This window comes from Gobio gobio (genome assembly GCF_949357685.1).
Source record: "Gobio gobio genome assembly, chromosome: 3".
Taxonomy (NCBI): Eukaryota; Metazoa; Chordata; class Actinopteri; order Cypriniformes; family Gobionidae; genus Gobio; species Gobio gobio.
In genome coordinates this window covers 24091773-24109842 of record NC_137099.1, presented here as the reverse complement: position 1 = coordinate 24109842, position 18070 = coordinate 24091773, and the positions used below count along the sequence as shown (strand labels likewise).

At 41.0% G+C, this 18070-nt stretch overlaps 1 protein-coding gene across 1 annotated transcript in view; it reads left to right on the top strand.

Annotated features, from left to right (window-relative positions):
• The first annotated feature begins 2930 nt into the window (after positions 1–2930).
• Positions 2931–18070, top strand: part of gria2a (glutamate receptor, ionotropic, AMPA 2a) — a 56057-nt gene continuing 40917 nt past the window's right edge. The window contains exons 1-2 of the mRNA XM_079812244.1: positions 2931–3211; positions 3438–3578. Of these exons, the coding sequence (XP_079668370.1) occupies positions 3139–3211; positions 3438–3578 (214 nt within the window). The 5' untranslated portion in view covers positions 2931–3138. The remainder of the gene's footprint in view (positions 3212–3437; positions 3579–18070) is intronic.

The window sequence follows — 18070 nt, the reverse complement described above, 5'->3', positions numbered from 1 at the left end:
ACAAAACACAACCCAGTCTCTTTTTTGTTAAATGTCAGTTTATGTGTGATCATCAATAGCAATTATAAAAGTATAAGTAAAAGGTATAAGAAGCTATACAATAAATAAAGCAATTCAGTCAAAGTCAGCGTTAGGAGACTACAACGGTAAAGTTTAATATCTTAAAAATATAAAGTTATGAAACTTTTTCCCGGAGGAGGGCCACAACATCATGGCCACCAACAAACCTCAGCAAAGATTGTTCTTGCTCCAGGTTTAACTTCTGGATATTCGACAGTGGTGCCACAACGGAATGAATGGCTTCGCTCGCATCTTTCTCCGCCGCCATTAAACTAGCGCACAACATCAACGTCATCGTTCTCAGTCACTCCCTCTGTTCGCTGATTGGACCGGTTAAAATTTGTTTGGAGAAAACCTAAGAATATACCACAGTCTCAGACGGAGTACTGAAGGAAAATGAAAACTGAGCGGAAGTACGTAGGAGGACGAAGCCAGGCTAGGAAAATAGTGTATCAGTCCTATTTCAAAACTATTTTATTGCTTCAAAAACTTTTGTCTGAACAATGTACTTCTCCAAATGTCAGGGGGGGCGACCGACATAAAAATGCCATTTTATGCAATGTTATTGTAAGAGAACCACGTGACAGAATATGACTTCACACAGACACACAGAAGACCCCAGAGGACTCCTTTGTTGCAGTAACAATGTTAGTCACCCTCCCATAAATATTAGATAATTTGACATTTTTAAGTAATGATGAGGTTGATTTAACTTATCATGTCAGGTGGTATGACCCCTAGAAAACTTTGAAAATGTGTTATTATAAAAATGTGTATTTGTGTCACGGTCAACACAAAGGAAAACTGAGGTGAGGACTCATATGCAGGAGAAATTAATGGAATTTATTACAAAGTAAACAAATACAAAATAAAAACCCACGAGGGGGCAAACATACTAGAAAATACAAAAACCAAGCAGAACATGAAACATACCAGGAAAACAGGATCACGGGGAACGGGAGACTGTAGACAACGTACCGACAAAAGACTGTAACACAAGGGGACTTATAAAGGGAAATAAATCAGGAGGGAACAGGTGGGTGAAATCAAACACTAATCAGATAACAAGGAGGGGGGATCAGACAACGACATGAGCACATGGCCCAAAATAACAAAAACACCCATGTGCAGCACAAGACAGGACAGGCATGTGACATTACCCCCTCCCTACGGAGCGGCTACCAGACGCTCCATAAGACCAGGGCAGGGTGGAACGGGAGGGACAGACCAGACCAGGGCGTAATGGGATGGGAGGGACAGACCAGGGCGGGACAGACCAGGGAGGGACAGACCAGGGAGGGACAGGAGAAACAGAGCAGGGCGGCCCGCAGATTTCGGGAGGCCAGGGCGGCGCGGACAGAGCAGGGCGTCTGGGCGGCGCGGACAGAGCTGGGCGCCTGGGCAGAGCAGGACGTCTGGGCGGCGCAGATAGAGCAGGACGCCTGAGCGGCACAGACAGAGCAGGGCGTCTGGGCGGCACGGACAGAGCAGGACGTCTGGGCAGCGCGGACAGAGCAGGGAGGGCGTCTGGGCGGCGCGGACAGAGCAGGGCGTCTGGGCGGCGCGGACAGAGCAGGACGTCTGGGCGGCGCGGACAGAGCAGGGCGTCTGGGCGGCGCGGACAGAGCAGGGCGCCTGGGCAGAGCAGGACGTCTGGGCGGCGCGGATAGAGCAGGACGCCTGCTCTATCCATTATATAATGTATACAAATATTTTTTACAGTTCAAAACAAAACATAAAAACTCCTTATGGAAAATTGGGTGTTTGAACACATAGAACAGTGTCTGTTTATATTGGACTAAAAGGGCAATACATAAAGAAATTGAAAGGGAATTTACCATGTGATATGCATTTTAGACACTACAATGATTCATATTTTAAATGAATATATGGTCGCACCACCTGACGTTTTCTGGGTGGTAAAATCAGAAATCTTGTTTAATAATTAATTAATGTTGCCTTAAAAGCTGTAAAACCAATGTGAATCAACACCATTTTTTTTTTTTTTTTTACATAAAAATGCATTTTAAAACCGTTTTACTTAAAATTATTTATTTATTTTTATCTTGAAAACTTTATTTGTCATTGACCCATATATGTACACTTGTTTCATCGTGATGTGTTCAGCATCATTATTTTACAATCAGTTCCTTTTTGTTAGAATGCACCTTATACATGCAAAAAGGCTCACAAGCACAATGGAGATTTGTGCACAGATTCAACTCAGGCTCATTTCTCTGAACACAATGTCAAAAGTCCTCAACAATTGTATCCAAAAATACAATATTAAGTTAACATCAACGATACAGTGAAGAAAGTAAAATTCAGCTACATGTTTTATTTCCTTCCACATTAAAATGCATATGAATCCTAATGGCTTTTAATATAAGCAGCACCATAATAATAGCCTACATGTTATAGCCTACTGCAAACAATTTTATACAGGGATCCTGGCTCCATCTCTCTCGGCCAAGAGGTCATTGGCGTGAAAAAGCTTGAAGAGCCCATAGTAATATGTGTAATGGGTGTATGTCAGTTATTGATTAGTCAGTGCGAAGGTGGTTAAGTAGTTCAGTGTGTATTTCAGAAGATGGGCCTATCGGATTGCAGGGAAACATCAGTCACCATTCTGCCTCTAGTGGACACATTAGCTTTTCTAATTCAATAAACTCATAAGAAAATCACAGGACATGTATTAAACAAATGAATAAGGTCCACGAATCGCAATTCTATTTCCTGAAGCAGCTTAGCCGATGTCCAAGAGCGAGCGCGTGCCTCTCTCTGCGCGCGCGTTCAAAACAAGAGCAGCTTCGGCTTCGCTCGGCTCTTTTCGTCTTCATCAGTATTCTTACCGTGTCCACTGAGTTGAAACGATTCTCAGGGACGGAGCCGCAAAGGAGGAGGGCAAGACTCCCGCATCATCGCGCCCGCTCTTTCCCTCACCAGCACCGCGGACTAACGAGAGCCTCTGCGCTTTAACTCTGGTTAATTCTAACATGTGTCGACTCTATATGGTTCCCGCTGTTTTGTGAACAGTGCGCGTTTGGTGGATGTGGTCGCGTGGATAAGCAGAAGACGATGATTTTGTCGGGTCTCCTCTTCCCCGCGTTATGGGGACTGGCGCTCGGCGGATCTCCGAGCGTCCAAATCGGTGAGCGCACTCCACCTGTCTACGCCTTTTAGATCACGCTCATCAAATCTCGACTTGATGCGTCTGATCACAGAAATTAAATTAGGCTATAAACGTCCTCTTTACTTGGGTACCATGTGAGAATTTCCTAATAAAAAACGATATGAATTAGTCTATTTTTGGAATATGAGCCGTGATTCTTCTTACGATTTAATGTTAAATCATTTTGAATGTATTGTTTTCTCAGGCGGCCTGTTCCCCAGAGGAGCAGATCAAGAGTACAGCGCGTTTCGGATCGGAATGGTCCAGTTCGGCACGGCCGAATTCCGCCTCACTCCTCACATTGATAACCTGGAGGTGGCAAACAGCTTCGCCATAACAAATTGCTGTAAGTCAACATGGAGTTTTTACCGCTTGAACGAATTAATTCCCCATACATACCAATCTAGATGCTGTTATAAATGAGCCTACCCATGCACAGGTGTGATCATAGGCAGTTTCCCTCCCTGTATTATTAATTCATTCCGCATTCATGCCATATTAAATATTACAGGAGCTTGTATGGCAGGATCTATGTGTTGTTCATATTTGAGTTAACAGAGGATAGCTATCGCCTGCATACATATGTTCTATTATTAACGCTGGTGTGTTGTTTATTCCTTTACGCAACCCATGAAAGAACCGGGGGCTGGATGTTGGCAGTCTCTCGGTTTATCATTCAAGCACTTTAGGTTGTAATGAGTCTGAACTGTGGCACATTTTGGTTCTGTCTGTCTGGTTGTGTAAACTATGCGTTGGGAAGATGGTCGTTATATAAACCAGTTTTTTTTGGGGGGGGGGGGGGGGGGTTGTAATTGGCATTCGCGGGAGCAGCATGATGATGGTTTCCACAGTAACGGAGGAGAGGAGATGGCCCCGTTTTACAGCATCTGCACAATTCGATGGCGAATGAAACAGCAGGTTGCCTCCTTCGAAAGTATTTGTGTCATTTCTCGCTGAACGTTTTACGATTGAATTTCAAGATTTTGCGACAGCCTAATTAAAGGGTTTTTGACAAACGTTGGCAAGGCACGAGGGCATAAAAATGGACCTCGCGCGCGTCCCTCCCCCATGCATCTTACATCTGAGGCATGAAGACCAGGAGGCTACTGAACGATTAAACGCTAACCGCCTTGAAAATGCGATTAATTATTAGTGCGTTTGAGTTTGTGTCACATGATTCTTTAAAATAGTTGGTCTTGCATCGCATCCAGACTGGTTATAGTAAGATCTCTTTAAAGGGATAGTTCACCCAAAAATGAAAATTACCCCATGATTTAGGCTACTCACCCTCAAGCCATCCTAGGTGTATAAGACATTCTTCTTTGTTCTTTCAGACCAATTAGAGTTATATTAAAATTATGTCCTGGCTAATCCAAGCATAATAATGGCAGTGAATGGCAGCTCAAAATTTGAAGGCCTTCTGAAGCGAAGCAATGCATTTGTGTAAGAAAGACATCCATATTTAACATGTTATAAAGTAAAATATCTAGCTTATAATGGATGTATGCACTTTTTGGGCTACATATTTTGGGCTGTCATTCACTGCCATTATAATGCTTGGATTAGCCAGGATATTTTTAATATAACTCCAATTGTATTCGTCTGAAAGAAGAATATCATATACACCTAGGATGGATTGAGGGTGAGTAAATTATGGGATAGGGTTAGGGTTTTCATTTTTGGGTGAACTATCCCTTTAATTGAGTGGTTCTGTTCAATGGATTAAAAAATTCGGGCCTGAACAATTTATTCACAAATTAGTACCACAAGAGCGATTCAAAATCATACAGAGCCGCCTGCTCTCTAATCGCTCTCGCAGTACTTTGATGTAATACACCGATCGTTCTGTGCAGTACCGCCTCAAGTCAAACACACCGAACAAAACTGATTCACTGAACTGAGAACTGTCTCTATCCAACATGTCTGATTCATAATGAGCTGAGAACCGATGAGCAAGATCATTTGGGTTAAGGGACTGACGTTGCAGAAATCTTACAATTAAACAACTTGGAGATTTTTAGTAGTTTTAATATAAATGTTATATTTATATAGCTTTATTCAATTTGATATAAATGAATTTATGTTTTTAGGAGTTGAATCATGGCTGCAACAGACTGAAAAAACAGCAATATATGCTACATATAGATTTTTAAAAATGTTTTAGAGCATTATACTTCTTTGAAATGAACTGTTTACAAACCAATTCACAGAAATGAGTCAGACATTCCCATCACTACTTGTATTTCTGCCAGAAAGACTCGGGAGAATAAATACTGTGACAATTATCCATTTATTAACAACCCAGCAAGCAATAAAGTATATTGGCATAGGCCCCGTCCGTAGCTCGCAATCTGAGGGTCCGGACTCTGCATATCCTGCCTGAAGACGAAGGCAGAGGCGCAGCCGACCCCCACGTGAGGTATGGAAGGGACCATCCTGGTGGTGGTGGGGTGGATGTAGGGAAGGATTTGACTTGGAGGTGGTGGGGAGGATGGCGGTGAATGGGAGCGTCAGCATCTGCGAACTCAGACATGAGTAAGTACCGATCTTTTATACCCAGGTATTTAGCATGTGATTGGATAGATAAAATTAAAGTGACATGACAATTAAGTCTTCCTGGCAGAACTTACGCTAAAGCTTCCATTTATATTTGTTTTATTTTGTATATATACTGTATAATTATTAGGCACGTTGATTTTCGGATCATATTTTTGTACCAGGCACATTTTACCAACTCCAAACCACATTAATCTTAATAGCTACTATTCATTTTGTAATTAATCATTTATAAGTGATTTATAATTGTTTACGAAGGCTGGTAATGAAAAACACCTTATATTCAGGTGTGCAGAATTATTAGGCACAATTTCTTTTACAGATAAAATGAGCCAAAAAAAAGAGATTTAACTCAGACTGAAAAGTCAAAAAATATTAAATGCCCATGAGTAGGATACAATACTAATGCAATACTAGACATTGCAGTTAAGGCGTGACCATTGGACAGTGAAATGCTCAATGGGTCAACAGGGTCAGACAAAAACAGGTGGCGAAAAAAAATACACATGTTAACTGCAAAATAATTAAGATGAAGAATTAAGTGTGAAACCATCAGGAACCCTTTAGTCTCCAGCGCCACCATTTTCCAGAACAGCAACCTACCTGGAGTCTCCAGAAGTGCAAGGTGTCAGGATCTCAGAGACTTCAGTTAGACAAAGAATCCTAAAAAATGACCCCCACTTAAGTAGAATCATAAGCTGAAGTGTTGTAAAATACATGAAGACTGTTTTTTTTATAGGCTTTATAGACAGATAAGTTGAGAGTGACTCTGGAAGGACCAGCACCACATCATCTTGTGCCTCTGTATGAAGAATTCATCTTCCAGAATCTGGCAGTAAGTTTTGGGAGTTCATTTTTAGTCCATCTCCTATCCTGAAGTCCGTTTGCAGAGATGGACTAAAAATGAACTCCCAAAACTTACTGCCAGATTCTGGAAGATGAATTCTTCAAACAGTGGTACAAGAGGATGTGGTGCTGGTCCTTCAAGAGTCACTCTCAACCTATCTGTGTTCTGTATTCACAACACTTCAGCTTATTCTTCTTAAGTGGGGGTCATTTTTTAGGATTCTTTACCTGAATTAAGTCTCTGAGATCCTGACACCTTGCACTTCTGGAGACTCCAGGTAGGTTGCTGTTCTGGAAAATGGTGGCGCTGGAGACTAAAGGGTTCCTGATGGTTTCACCCTTAATTCTTCACCTTAATTCTTAATTGCAGTTAACATGTGTATTTTTTCGCCACCTGTTTTTGTCTGACCCTGCTGACCCAATGAGCATTTCACTGTCCAATGGTCATGCGTTAACTGCAATTTCTTGTATTGCATTAGTATTATATCCTTCCCATGGGCATTTAATAATTTTGGACTTTTTCAGTCTGAGTTAAATCTCTTTTTTTGGCTCATTTTATCTGTAAAAGAAAATGTGCCTAATAATGCCACAGACCTGAATATAAGGTGTTATTCATTTCCAGTCTTTGTGAACAATTATATATCACTTATAAATGATTAAATACAAAATGAATAGTAGTTATTAAGATGAATGTGGTTTGGAATTGGTAAAATGTGCCTTGAACATAAATATGATCAGAAAATCAACGAGCCTAATAATTCTGCACGCAGTATGTGATATATATTCATGAGCTGAATCATGGGAAAAAACATTAAAACAATTTACATTACATTTTAGATACATTTAGATACGTACATTTTAGAGCATTTATAATATGTCACATCGAAATGTCAAAAAACCCTGCTACGACATATTTACATCATGACGCAATTAAATTATTTAATCTTTTTTTAACCACGTTTTTGAAACAAACTGTTGACAAGATCCGATTAAAAAAAATCAGTCAGACCTCTCATCCCTGCTTTGGAATCTAACAAAAGGCTTTTGGTGAATGATTAATATTGTATAGATATGTTACGTTTTGTTTAACGATTGTACAGTATATAGTTAGTAAGACATAATTTCTAAATAGAAATCTATGCAATGAAAATTCTAGTTTTTTACTTTAGCAAGCAAACACATTGCTTGACTGAGCTCTCTGGAGACAGAATCGAGCAAATCTGAGCCGTGGAGACATGGTTTGGCCTCGTTAGTGCAGTTTTCACCCAATCCAATAACCTGAATGAGTTGTCTCTAGGTCGGCATGGCTCCTTTTGATGTCAAACACTGATGCTTCACAATGTGAGCTTCACTGCGACAAGTCTGTCTCAGTGGCCTGAACATCCGCTGATTCATGTGAATGGCCTGCCCACTCCCACATACCCGTCCCACATATACACACATCACGCACACAAAAACTCAATGATACTTCAGGCCAAGGTACGCATACAAAACATTATGGAAATTGCGTAGGCATTTGATTGTGTGTGGAATGGAGGGCTGCGTTTACTGGTTTGGGACTGCAAATATAGAAAATCTCTATTCAGAGCATGATGAATATGAATAGGCCTATTATTTTGTCATGCTATATGCAAACATGCTTAGACCTATAATGTTGTATGTTAATCACACACAAGGGATTTCCTTTGGTGTTAGTTGTCACCCAAGCCCATTCACATGCAGATATATATAGATTGCACTGAGCAGGATTTTCTCTGAAAGATATAAGCATTATCATAAGAAAAACACTGGCAGAAAAGCCAACTATTTAGACAGTTTATGGTCTGCCGTGGCGAAAAACACATTTATGGTGTAACATGCACTCTGTTATCGCTTGTTTGTAGCCTTGAGGTGGTTGAAGTGACTCATCGGAGACCCATCTTCTATTGACAGATATGTGCCCTAGAAAGGTTTTAGCATTGTTGTTGCTGTTATATGTTGTGTATTCTTCAGTGTGCAGCAGTCTCTGTTATTCTCTTCAAACACTTTCAATGGCATGTTTGTTTTTGGATAGTCCCATTTGCTTATGCATATTCCTTGATGATGTTAGAGTTTGTGTTCCTGGAACACAGAAGCTTTTCTTCAATAGTCAGATTAAATAACGCATTAATGTTAACACTGATTATACTATGCCTCCAGGTTCTCGCCAGATATGACATGCCACCACCCTTTATACAACAACAACCCTCCATTGTGACGCACCAACAATTGTAACATACCACAGCTCTGTGGATTATTTGATTCTGGTTGGTTAATCGCAGCATTATTAGGTTAACTTATTTGTCTGTTTTACCAGGCAACTGATTTTTTACATGCTTGTTTCATGCCTCAAATATCACTCAGTAGATCCTTTCTTGTCACATTATAGAACTTAGATCAATATTTATGGGCATTTATTTATTTATTTGTTAAATAGCTCTGTAATAAATGGCATAACGTACAGTCAGCCAGTCATTATTAAAAATGAAACCCCTTCAGGGTGATATAAGATCACCCTATAAGGGTCTTTTCTGCAATAATCACTGGCTGACTGCACATTACTTCTTCTTTTTTGTTTCTTTTTTAAAGAAGTTAATACTTTTATTCAGCAAGGGTGCATTCATTTGATCAAAAGTAATTGTAAATGCATAATGTTACAAAAGATTTCTATTTCAAATAAATGCTGTTGTTTTGAACTTTCTATTCATTAAAGAATCCTGAAAATAATTATATAAACTATCCACAAAAATGTTGACACAACTGTTTTAGCACAACTTTTTCAACTTTGATAATAATAAGAAATGTTTCCTGAGCACCACATTGGCATATTAGAAAGACACTGGAGACTGGAGTAATTTTACTGAAAATTCAGCTTTGCCATCACAGAAATAAATTACATTTTAAAGTATACTAAAATAGAAAACAATTTAACAAATAAATGCAGCCTTGTTAAGCGTAATAGACTTTCGACAATCTTACAGACCCCAAACTTTTGAATTCATTGAGTCATTCTAAGCTCCGTTTCAGTTATTTAAATCAGGGTTTTTAAAAACTTTTTGATGACACAAGATGATCTTTTGAGGGAGGGACATAACATTCATACATGTATTTCAATTTATACTGTGAAAAAATAATACTTTATAAATACATATATTTTTTCTACCCACTACTAGATTACTTTTATATGTACAAAGCTTGAGAGAAACATGAAACTGTAGCTCTCAGTAGAATCAAGTAATAATTCATCTCACAGATGAAGAATTCTGTAAATCTTTTTGTAAACTATATGTGACACATGAAAATAACAGTTTCTGCTGGCACACATATACTGTAATATACTCAGCATTTTTAAAACGATCTCTATGTAACTTCTGCTATCTCTTTCAAACAACCACCAGCTTGTTGAAGGCAGCATGATGATGGTGTGTGTGTTGTATGTGTGTGCGCTATACTTATATTAAAGATATTCACATCAGCGCGTCCAGAAGGGGGTGTGGAGAATTTAGTGCTGAAGACAGGATGAAAAACGAGTGACTGAGCATTTTCTCTCCTTTACTGACAGTCCTTCAATCCAACAATCTGCAATCACCTTGAGGAACAAAAAGAGAGAGAGGGGGGTCAAGAAAAGCATGGGTTCATTTAAAGATGTTAATTAATCAGGAGAATGCAGTCGACATTTGAATGAGGAATGTGCATGATGTGAAGATTTGGAGCTCTGGAGAGAAAATGGCTGTTTTAAACTCATTAATGTGTGTGTGCCTGCAAGGATAACCTGATCATAATGCATGTTTTTGAAGGTTAAAGAGGATTGTGTGTTGTCAGAAGATGAATGAAGCCATCAATCAGTTCAAAAGTGAAAGAATAAGAAAGTAGTGGGTGAAAAAACAAGATATCACTTGTTATTAAGGGGTGTGACACAAGCACATGTCCTTGGTTGTCGAGTAATGTCACAACATGGTTCATTAATACAGTATATAACTCAATTTATGTGCCATCACAGACACAGTTCATTTGTTATTAATAATCGTGTGTTTTGGTTAGCAACTATCAAGTTCGAGAAAAAAAAAAAGAGTCAAATATTGTAATTTGTATTTTTAAATGATCTGAGTTATCTAAAAAATAGGCAGTGCCACATGGTTATTAAAAAATCATTAGATTTCCAGCAAAAATAACTATATTCAATCAAAATCACACAAGAAAGTTATTGTTCTGAGTACAATAGGAACAGCTGTGCTGGTATTGATTTTCAGTTCAATAAACAAAAATTAGGATTGAGTAACTTACCTTGTAAACACAATATTGCTGAATACTTTGTCTACATTCGCTTCGCCAATGAAAAGTTTCAAATTAAGCCAAAGCAGAAATGAGTCTCCGAGCAACACAGTAGTGGTGTTTAGTTCCTGAATAAAGCAGTGATTTGAACGAATCAGATAAATGAATGATTCAATGAAATTTCTTTCAGTTCAATTTATTTCACATTTATTTGTATAGAATGTACAGGAGACCTCTCAGCATCTATCTCAGATTGAGGCCACAGGAGGGACTTTCCTGATGCTACCCTAGACACCCAGCCTGCAAGAGAGAGAGTGAAATGGCCCCCAGCAAATAATAAAACACAATAGAAACAGCTAGACCAGGACCTTGATAGAGTTCTAGAGGCAGCATTAGTAGGAACCGCTGAGAATAAAATTGATTGTATGACAACAATCATCTTCAGCATGACCAAAGAATGCTTTGGCACAGAGGAGAGAAAGGGGATCAATGGATCATCTGGAAAACGGCCCAACAGGGAGAGAGATATTGCATCTGATAAAAGAAATAAAGACTCGGAAAAGGGTAGAAAGGTCTCAGAGATTGAGCAAGGAGAAGGGGGACAAGCGAGCTCAGTTTAAGCAAGCTCAGTTTGTGAAGCAAAATGGAGAGAAGTCCAGGTAATTGGACAGAAACCCTGATCAGCATCTGCTTCAGGAACAAGTGGTATGTCCTAAAAAGATGTTACTTTGCAGGTTATGGAAACTATTGCGTAGGATATATACAAAAGGCATCATCCCGTTGTCCTGGAAAAGAGCAGAGGGCTGCTTCATACCAAAGGAAGTGGGCTCTTCTGAGATTAGCCAGTTTTCTTTTCTCTTTAGCGTTGAAGGAAATATTTTTTTTTCTTTGTCTTGGCCAGAAGGATGACTACCTACATGGTGGAGTACAAGTATGTTGATACCATAGACTGTAAAAAAATATGGACGTAGTGTCCGTGACGTCACCCATATGATTCTGATGAGCAGTTTTGAAGCGCAAAGTATGGACAAGATGGCCGTTGCCATCTTGGCAGTGCGTCATCGCGCGTCACTCCTGGATAACAGAAAATGGGCAAAGAGGCGGGACGTGGGTGGAGCTGAGGTGACACGATGACTAACAGACAGCAGATAAATGGCTATCCACCTGCCACTCGAAGTGGCCACGCCCTTAATTATGCAGAACTTTAATGCTTTATATAATGTAAACGAATGAGTTAAAAAATTCACCCCCCTCACAGTTTTCATGAAGGGCAAAATTAGCCGTATAGATCAAAACCACAATTTTTACCAGGCTGTAAACATGTTTTAATCTGCTGTGAAGTTGGGCATTTTAACATGGGGCTCAAAGAGATTCTGCTCCCTTCTGGAGCCTGTCTCTAGCGACCAGTCGATGAATTGCAGTATATGTCAATTCCGTATTGGCTTCAAGAGAAACTGCGGGAGGTTGCCGCTTGGTTGATACACTAATTCAGAAGGGTGGCATCCCAGGCCTCTCTGGGTGTTTGGTACATATGGGTACCCTCAGTCAGCAAATTTGGGAGGCCAAGGAGATCCGAGGCAATTTCACAGTAGTCTGGCTTGATTTGGCTAATGCATATTAGTCATTTCACCATGTTCTTATTAACCCAGACATGGAACACTACCTTATCCCCATCACGCCAGAGGAATGATCACCAGCTACTTTGGAGGATTTACGTTTCGGTTCAAGACTGGAAAAGGGAATTATATAGGGCTGTTCTAGTTCCCATATTCTATTTATCACGGGGATGAACCTGCTTATAACAGTGGCAGGGAAGGAATCCAGAGGGCCTTTAATGGAGTTCAACATTTGTCAAACTCCAATAAGAGGCTTTATGGATGACCTAACTATAACAACTTCAAACCATGTACAAGTTAGGTGGATCCTAGAGAAACTTGGTGATGTGACAGCTTGGGTAAGAATGAAGTAAATGATGTCAAGACATATGATGATCAGAAATGGGAAAGAGACTAGCAAGTTCCAACTTCAAGTCCAGGGAGAGGTTATACTGTCAGTTGAGGAAGACCCAGTAATATGTCTATGGAAGTGGTATGATACCTCTCTTAATGACAGAAGCAGCGTATCTAGGACAGAGAGACAGGTGGAAGAATGGTTGAGAAAGATAGAGGGCCCTATTTTAACGATCTGAGCACATGGTTTGAAGTGCATGGCGCAGGTGCACTTAGGGCATGTCCGAAACCACTTTTGCTAGTTAAACGATGGAAAAACCGGTTGGTGCGCCAGGCGCATGGTCCAAAAGGGTTGTACCTAGTTTCTTAATGAGTAATGGGTGTGTTTTAGGCGTAACATGCAATAAACCGATCAGAGACATCTCCCATTCCCTTTAAAAGCCAGTTACGCTTGCACCATGGCGGATTCGCTATTTAACTTGCGGAATTTGCGAGCAGAAAGACTGAATGCTTCTCCAGAGAGGAATCCTTTTATTCAGCATGGTCTGCTACTAAGACTTATGTGTCTACTGACAATTTATGAAATGCATATGTGAGAGATGAGTGAATAAACACCTTTGTGTTTTGTTACTCTATATATGCACCGAGATCCAAGTGTTGCGTTTTATTTTGTTATTTTTGTAACTTATTTGTCTGGTAATAGCTAAAAAGATGTAAGTTTGTTTTCCATTGCATCGCCCGTTAATGGGCTGCAATTCTGGTGACTCAATGCTCATCTGAAACTGTCTGCAATACGCTTTTGTCAGGTAAGTAGCATATTTAAATTTCTAAATAAAATCATAGAGGAATCTCATTTCATTATTTCCTGAGTTGCTTAGTAATCGGTCACAGAATGACTGTATACAAGCATATGACGAAGAAGATGAGTTACAAGTCTTTATAACATTTTATAACCAGTTGTGGAGGAAGGGAAGGGGGCTTTGGAGGTGGGCGTGGAGCTGATGGTGGACATGGACCAGGAGGAGTCAGTAGAGACAGACACAGTGGTGGAGCAGATGGTTGGAGGGAGCTAAAGTGGAGCTTTGGCTGAAGGGCTGGGTGGAACCCCGGGGACAGGGGGAACCAGGGTCATGGAGTATCCGGCGGAGCAGAGAGGCCGACAGACCAAGGCGACATCCATGGCCTGGAAGCCCAAGGTGGAGCTGCTGGCTCGCGGGACTGAGGCGGAGATGGGGGCTTGGCAGAAGGGGCGATGAAGGAGGGAGTGAGTACAACGGAGGCTGCCAGAGGGAAGGAGAAGCACGGTGTAACCAAAGGGGTGGAGGGTCGAGGCGCAGACGGAGACCTGGAAGTAGGGGCAGAGGCTAAGTGACGACTGACAGAGATTGAGCCGGAGGAGCGAATGAGCTCGGAGGAGTCCTATGCAACGGTGGAGCCGAGGGAACGCAGAGCTTGCGTAGCCGACGGGCTGACAGGTTGGGGTGGAGACATGGCCCTGGAGGCTTGAGGTGAAGCCGGGGAAGAGCAGGCTATCCGAGCCGACGGATCCAGGACTAACCAGCAGAAGAGATAGGACTAGGAAAGCAGGTGAGAACATCGGAGGAGGGGGATTTCCTGCGAAGATTAGAGGGTGGGGACTTGGGTGGGAACTGGATCCGTGGTCTATAGAGCTATAAGGCACAGATCCTCTCCTGGATATGGGATGGTCTGAGCAGCACACATAAACTCCGGGCCTCTGAAGGCAGTGGGTGCCTCGAGCTCGCAGGTGGTGAAGAAGAGGCTGCCAATACACTGACGGTACCAGATGATGAACTGAACAGAAATCATGGTTTAAATAACAGTAATTGGAAGGAATTGGAAGAACAGAAACATGTGTAGTATTAGTTAACTAATGATCAGGAACACGGGCAAACAGGAACTGAGAGAAAACTAAACAGAACATCCACGTTACATAATCTCAATCGTGTATCCAGTAATACTAGATTATGTCCTCCCTGGTTAAAAATACCCAGAGTAGCAGCCACTAATACACAGACTGTCTGGAACTCGCGAACACAAGCTATATTCACTCTGGGGTTTGATTCTGTGTGAACAATAACCGATCAGAGCCGCCACCTGGTAGTAGTAATGACGTTACTGATAACATACTATTTGATCGGGGGAAAAAGTTTTGTGCCTTTCAAGTAGAATACTTGCAAGTTCTGAGCATATGAATGACCAAGCAAAGTTGTATTTACAAGTGGGAAACTCTGAATTCTTAATGATACACAAGTCGTGACAGTGAAAGGAGCAACCCGATTTTAAACAAAACTTAAAAACTGATCTATAATAGGCTAATCATATATCTGTAATCTATATGATCAGTGAGCGGAATGCAAGTCTGTAGCGAATGGTCTCAACTTTCATTGCACAATTTCATTTATATAATCCCTACTTTGAAATGTGTGAATGTTCATGAAATATTCACTATGAACTTATGAGGAGAGACTTTGAAACTAGAGCGAAGTGCATTTTCTTTCATAAAGTCTCAGTAACATCTGCATATTCAAATTAAAAATGACAGGGGTAGAGTGATATGTTAATGCCCAGGAACAAATGCAAATGTTGGTGCATCTCTCCCTCATTCAAGGTCACATGTAAAAACACCCATTGTTTCTGATTATCACTGATTGATGGATAGGCTGTCCTATCAATTGACTTTAATGTTTATGCCAATAACAGCCGACAGATCCAATCAGTTGACAGTTTACCCTCTTATCTTAAATCTGAAAATCCATAAAACTTCAAGCAAAAATATTCTTTATGTATATTTTTGCATTCAAACTATATAATACACCAGATTTGGATTTTTGGCTTGTAACAATATATATATATATATATACACACACACACACACACACACTGATTAGGCATAACATTATGACCCCTGACAGGTGAAGTGAATTACACTGATTATCTCTTCATCACAGCACCTGTTAGTGGGTGGGATATATTAGGCAGCAAATTAATATTTTGTTCTCAAAGTTGATGTGTTAGACACAGGAAAAATGGGCAAGCGTAAGGATTTGAGTTTGACAAGGGCCAAATTGTGATGGCTAGACAACTGGGTCAGAGCATCTCCAAAACTGCAGCTCTTTTGGGCTTAAAAGGGGAAGCGAAGGCTGGCATGTGGTCTGATCAAACAGAGGAATTGAAGTGGAATGCTCAAATTGTTCAAGGAGTTAATGCTGGTTTTGATAGAAAGGTGTCAGAATACACAGTGCATCAAAGTATTTCCCTCAAAATTCTACAAACAATATCACTTAATTACAATGTGAAAGAAGTTTGTTTGAAAACTTTGCAAATGTATTAAAAATAAAAAACGAAAAAAAATCACATGTACATAAGTATTCACAGCCATTGCGCAATACTTTGTTGAAGCACCTTTGGCACCAATTACAGCCTCAAGTCTTTTTGAGTATGATGCTACAAGCTTTGCACACCTATTTTGGGCACTTTCTCCCATTCTTCTTTGCAGGACCTCTCAAGCGTCATCAGGTTGGATGGGGAGCGTCGATGCACAGCATTTTCAGATATCCAGAGATGTTCAATCATGCTCAAGTCTGGGCTCTGGCTGGGCCACTCAAGGACATTCACAGAGTTGTCCCGTAGCCACTCCTTTGTTATTTTGTCTGTGTGCTTACAGTCGTTGTCCTGTTGGACGATGAACCTTCACCCCATTCTGAGGTCCAGAGCGTTCTGGAGCAGGTTTTTATCAAGGATGTCTCTGTACATTGCTGCATTCATCTTTCATTCAATCCTGACTAGTCTCCCAGTTCCTGCCGCTGAAAAACATCCCCACAGCATGATGCTGCCACCACCATGCTTCACTGTTGGGATGGTATTGGCCAGGTGATGAGCGATGCCTGGTTTCCTCCAGACATGACGCTTTGCATTCAGGCCAAAGAGTTCAATCTTTGTTTCATCAGACCAGAGAATTTTGTTTCTCATGGTCTGAGAATCCATGATTTGGAATATATCTATTGGTGTTGGACCTTCAGGTGCCTTTTGGCAAAATCCAGGTGGGCTGTCATGTGCCTTTTACTGAGGAGTGGTTTTGTCTGGCCACTCTACCATACAGGCCTGATTGGTGGAGTGCTGCAGAGATGGTTGTTCTTCTGGAAGGTTTTCCTCTCTCCACAGAGAAACGCTGGAGCTCTGTCAGAGTGATCATCGGGTTCTTGGTCACCTCCCTAAGGCCCTTTTCCCCCCATCGCTCAGTTTGGCCGGGCGGCCAGTTCTAGGAAGAGTCCTGATGGTTCCTAACTACTTCCATTTATGAATGATGGAGGCCACTCTGCTCATTAAGACCTTCAATGCTGCAGAAATATTTCTGTACTCTTGCCCAGATCTGTGCCTCGATGTCTCTGAGGTCTACAGACAATTCCTTGGACTTCATAGCTTGGTTTGTGCTCTGACATGCACTGTTAACTGTGGGACCTTATATAGACAGATGTGTGCCTTTCCAAATCATGTCCAATAAACTGAATTTACCACAGGTGGACTCCAATCAAATTGTAGAAAAATCTCAAGGATGATCAGTGGAAACAGGATGCACATATATAATGTTATGCATATATACACTCACCTAAAGGATTATTAGGAACACCTGTTCAATTTCTCATTAATGCAATTATCTAATCAACCAATCACATGGCAGTTGCTTCAATGCATTTAGGGGTGTGGTCCTGGTCAAGACAATCTCCTGAACTCCAAACTGAATGTCAGAATGGGAAAGAAAGGTGATTTAAGCAATTTTGAACATGGCATGGTTGTTGGTGCCAGACAGGCCAGTCTGAGTATTTCACAATCTGCTCAGTTACTGGGATTTTCACGCACAACCATTTCTAGGGTTTACAAAGAATGGTGTGAAAAAGGAAAAACATCCAGTATGCAGCAGTCCTGTGGGCGAAAATGCCTTGTTGATGCTAGAGGTCAGAGGAGAATGGGCCGACTGATTCAAGCTGATAGAAGAGCAACTTTGACTGAAATAACCACTTGTTACAACCGAGGTATGCAGCAAAGCATTTGTGAAGCCACAACACGCACAACATTCAGGCGGATGGGCTACAACAGCAGAAGACCCCACTGGGTACCACTCATCTCCACTACAAATAGGGAAAAGAGGCTACAATTTGCACGACCTCACCAAAATTGG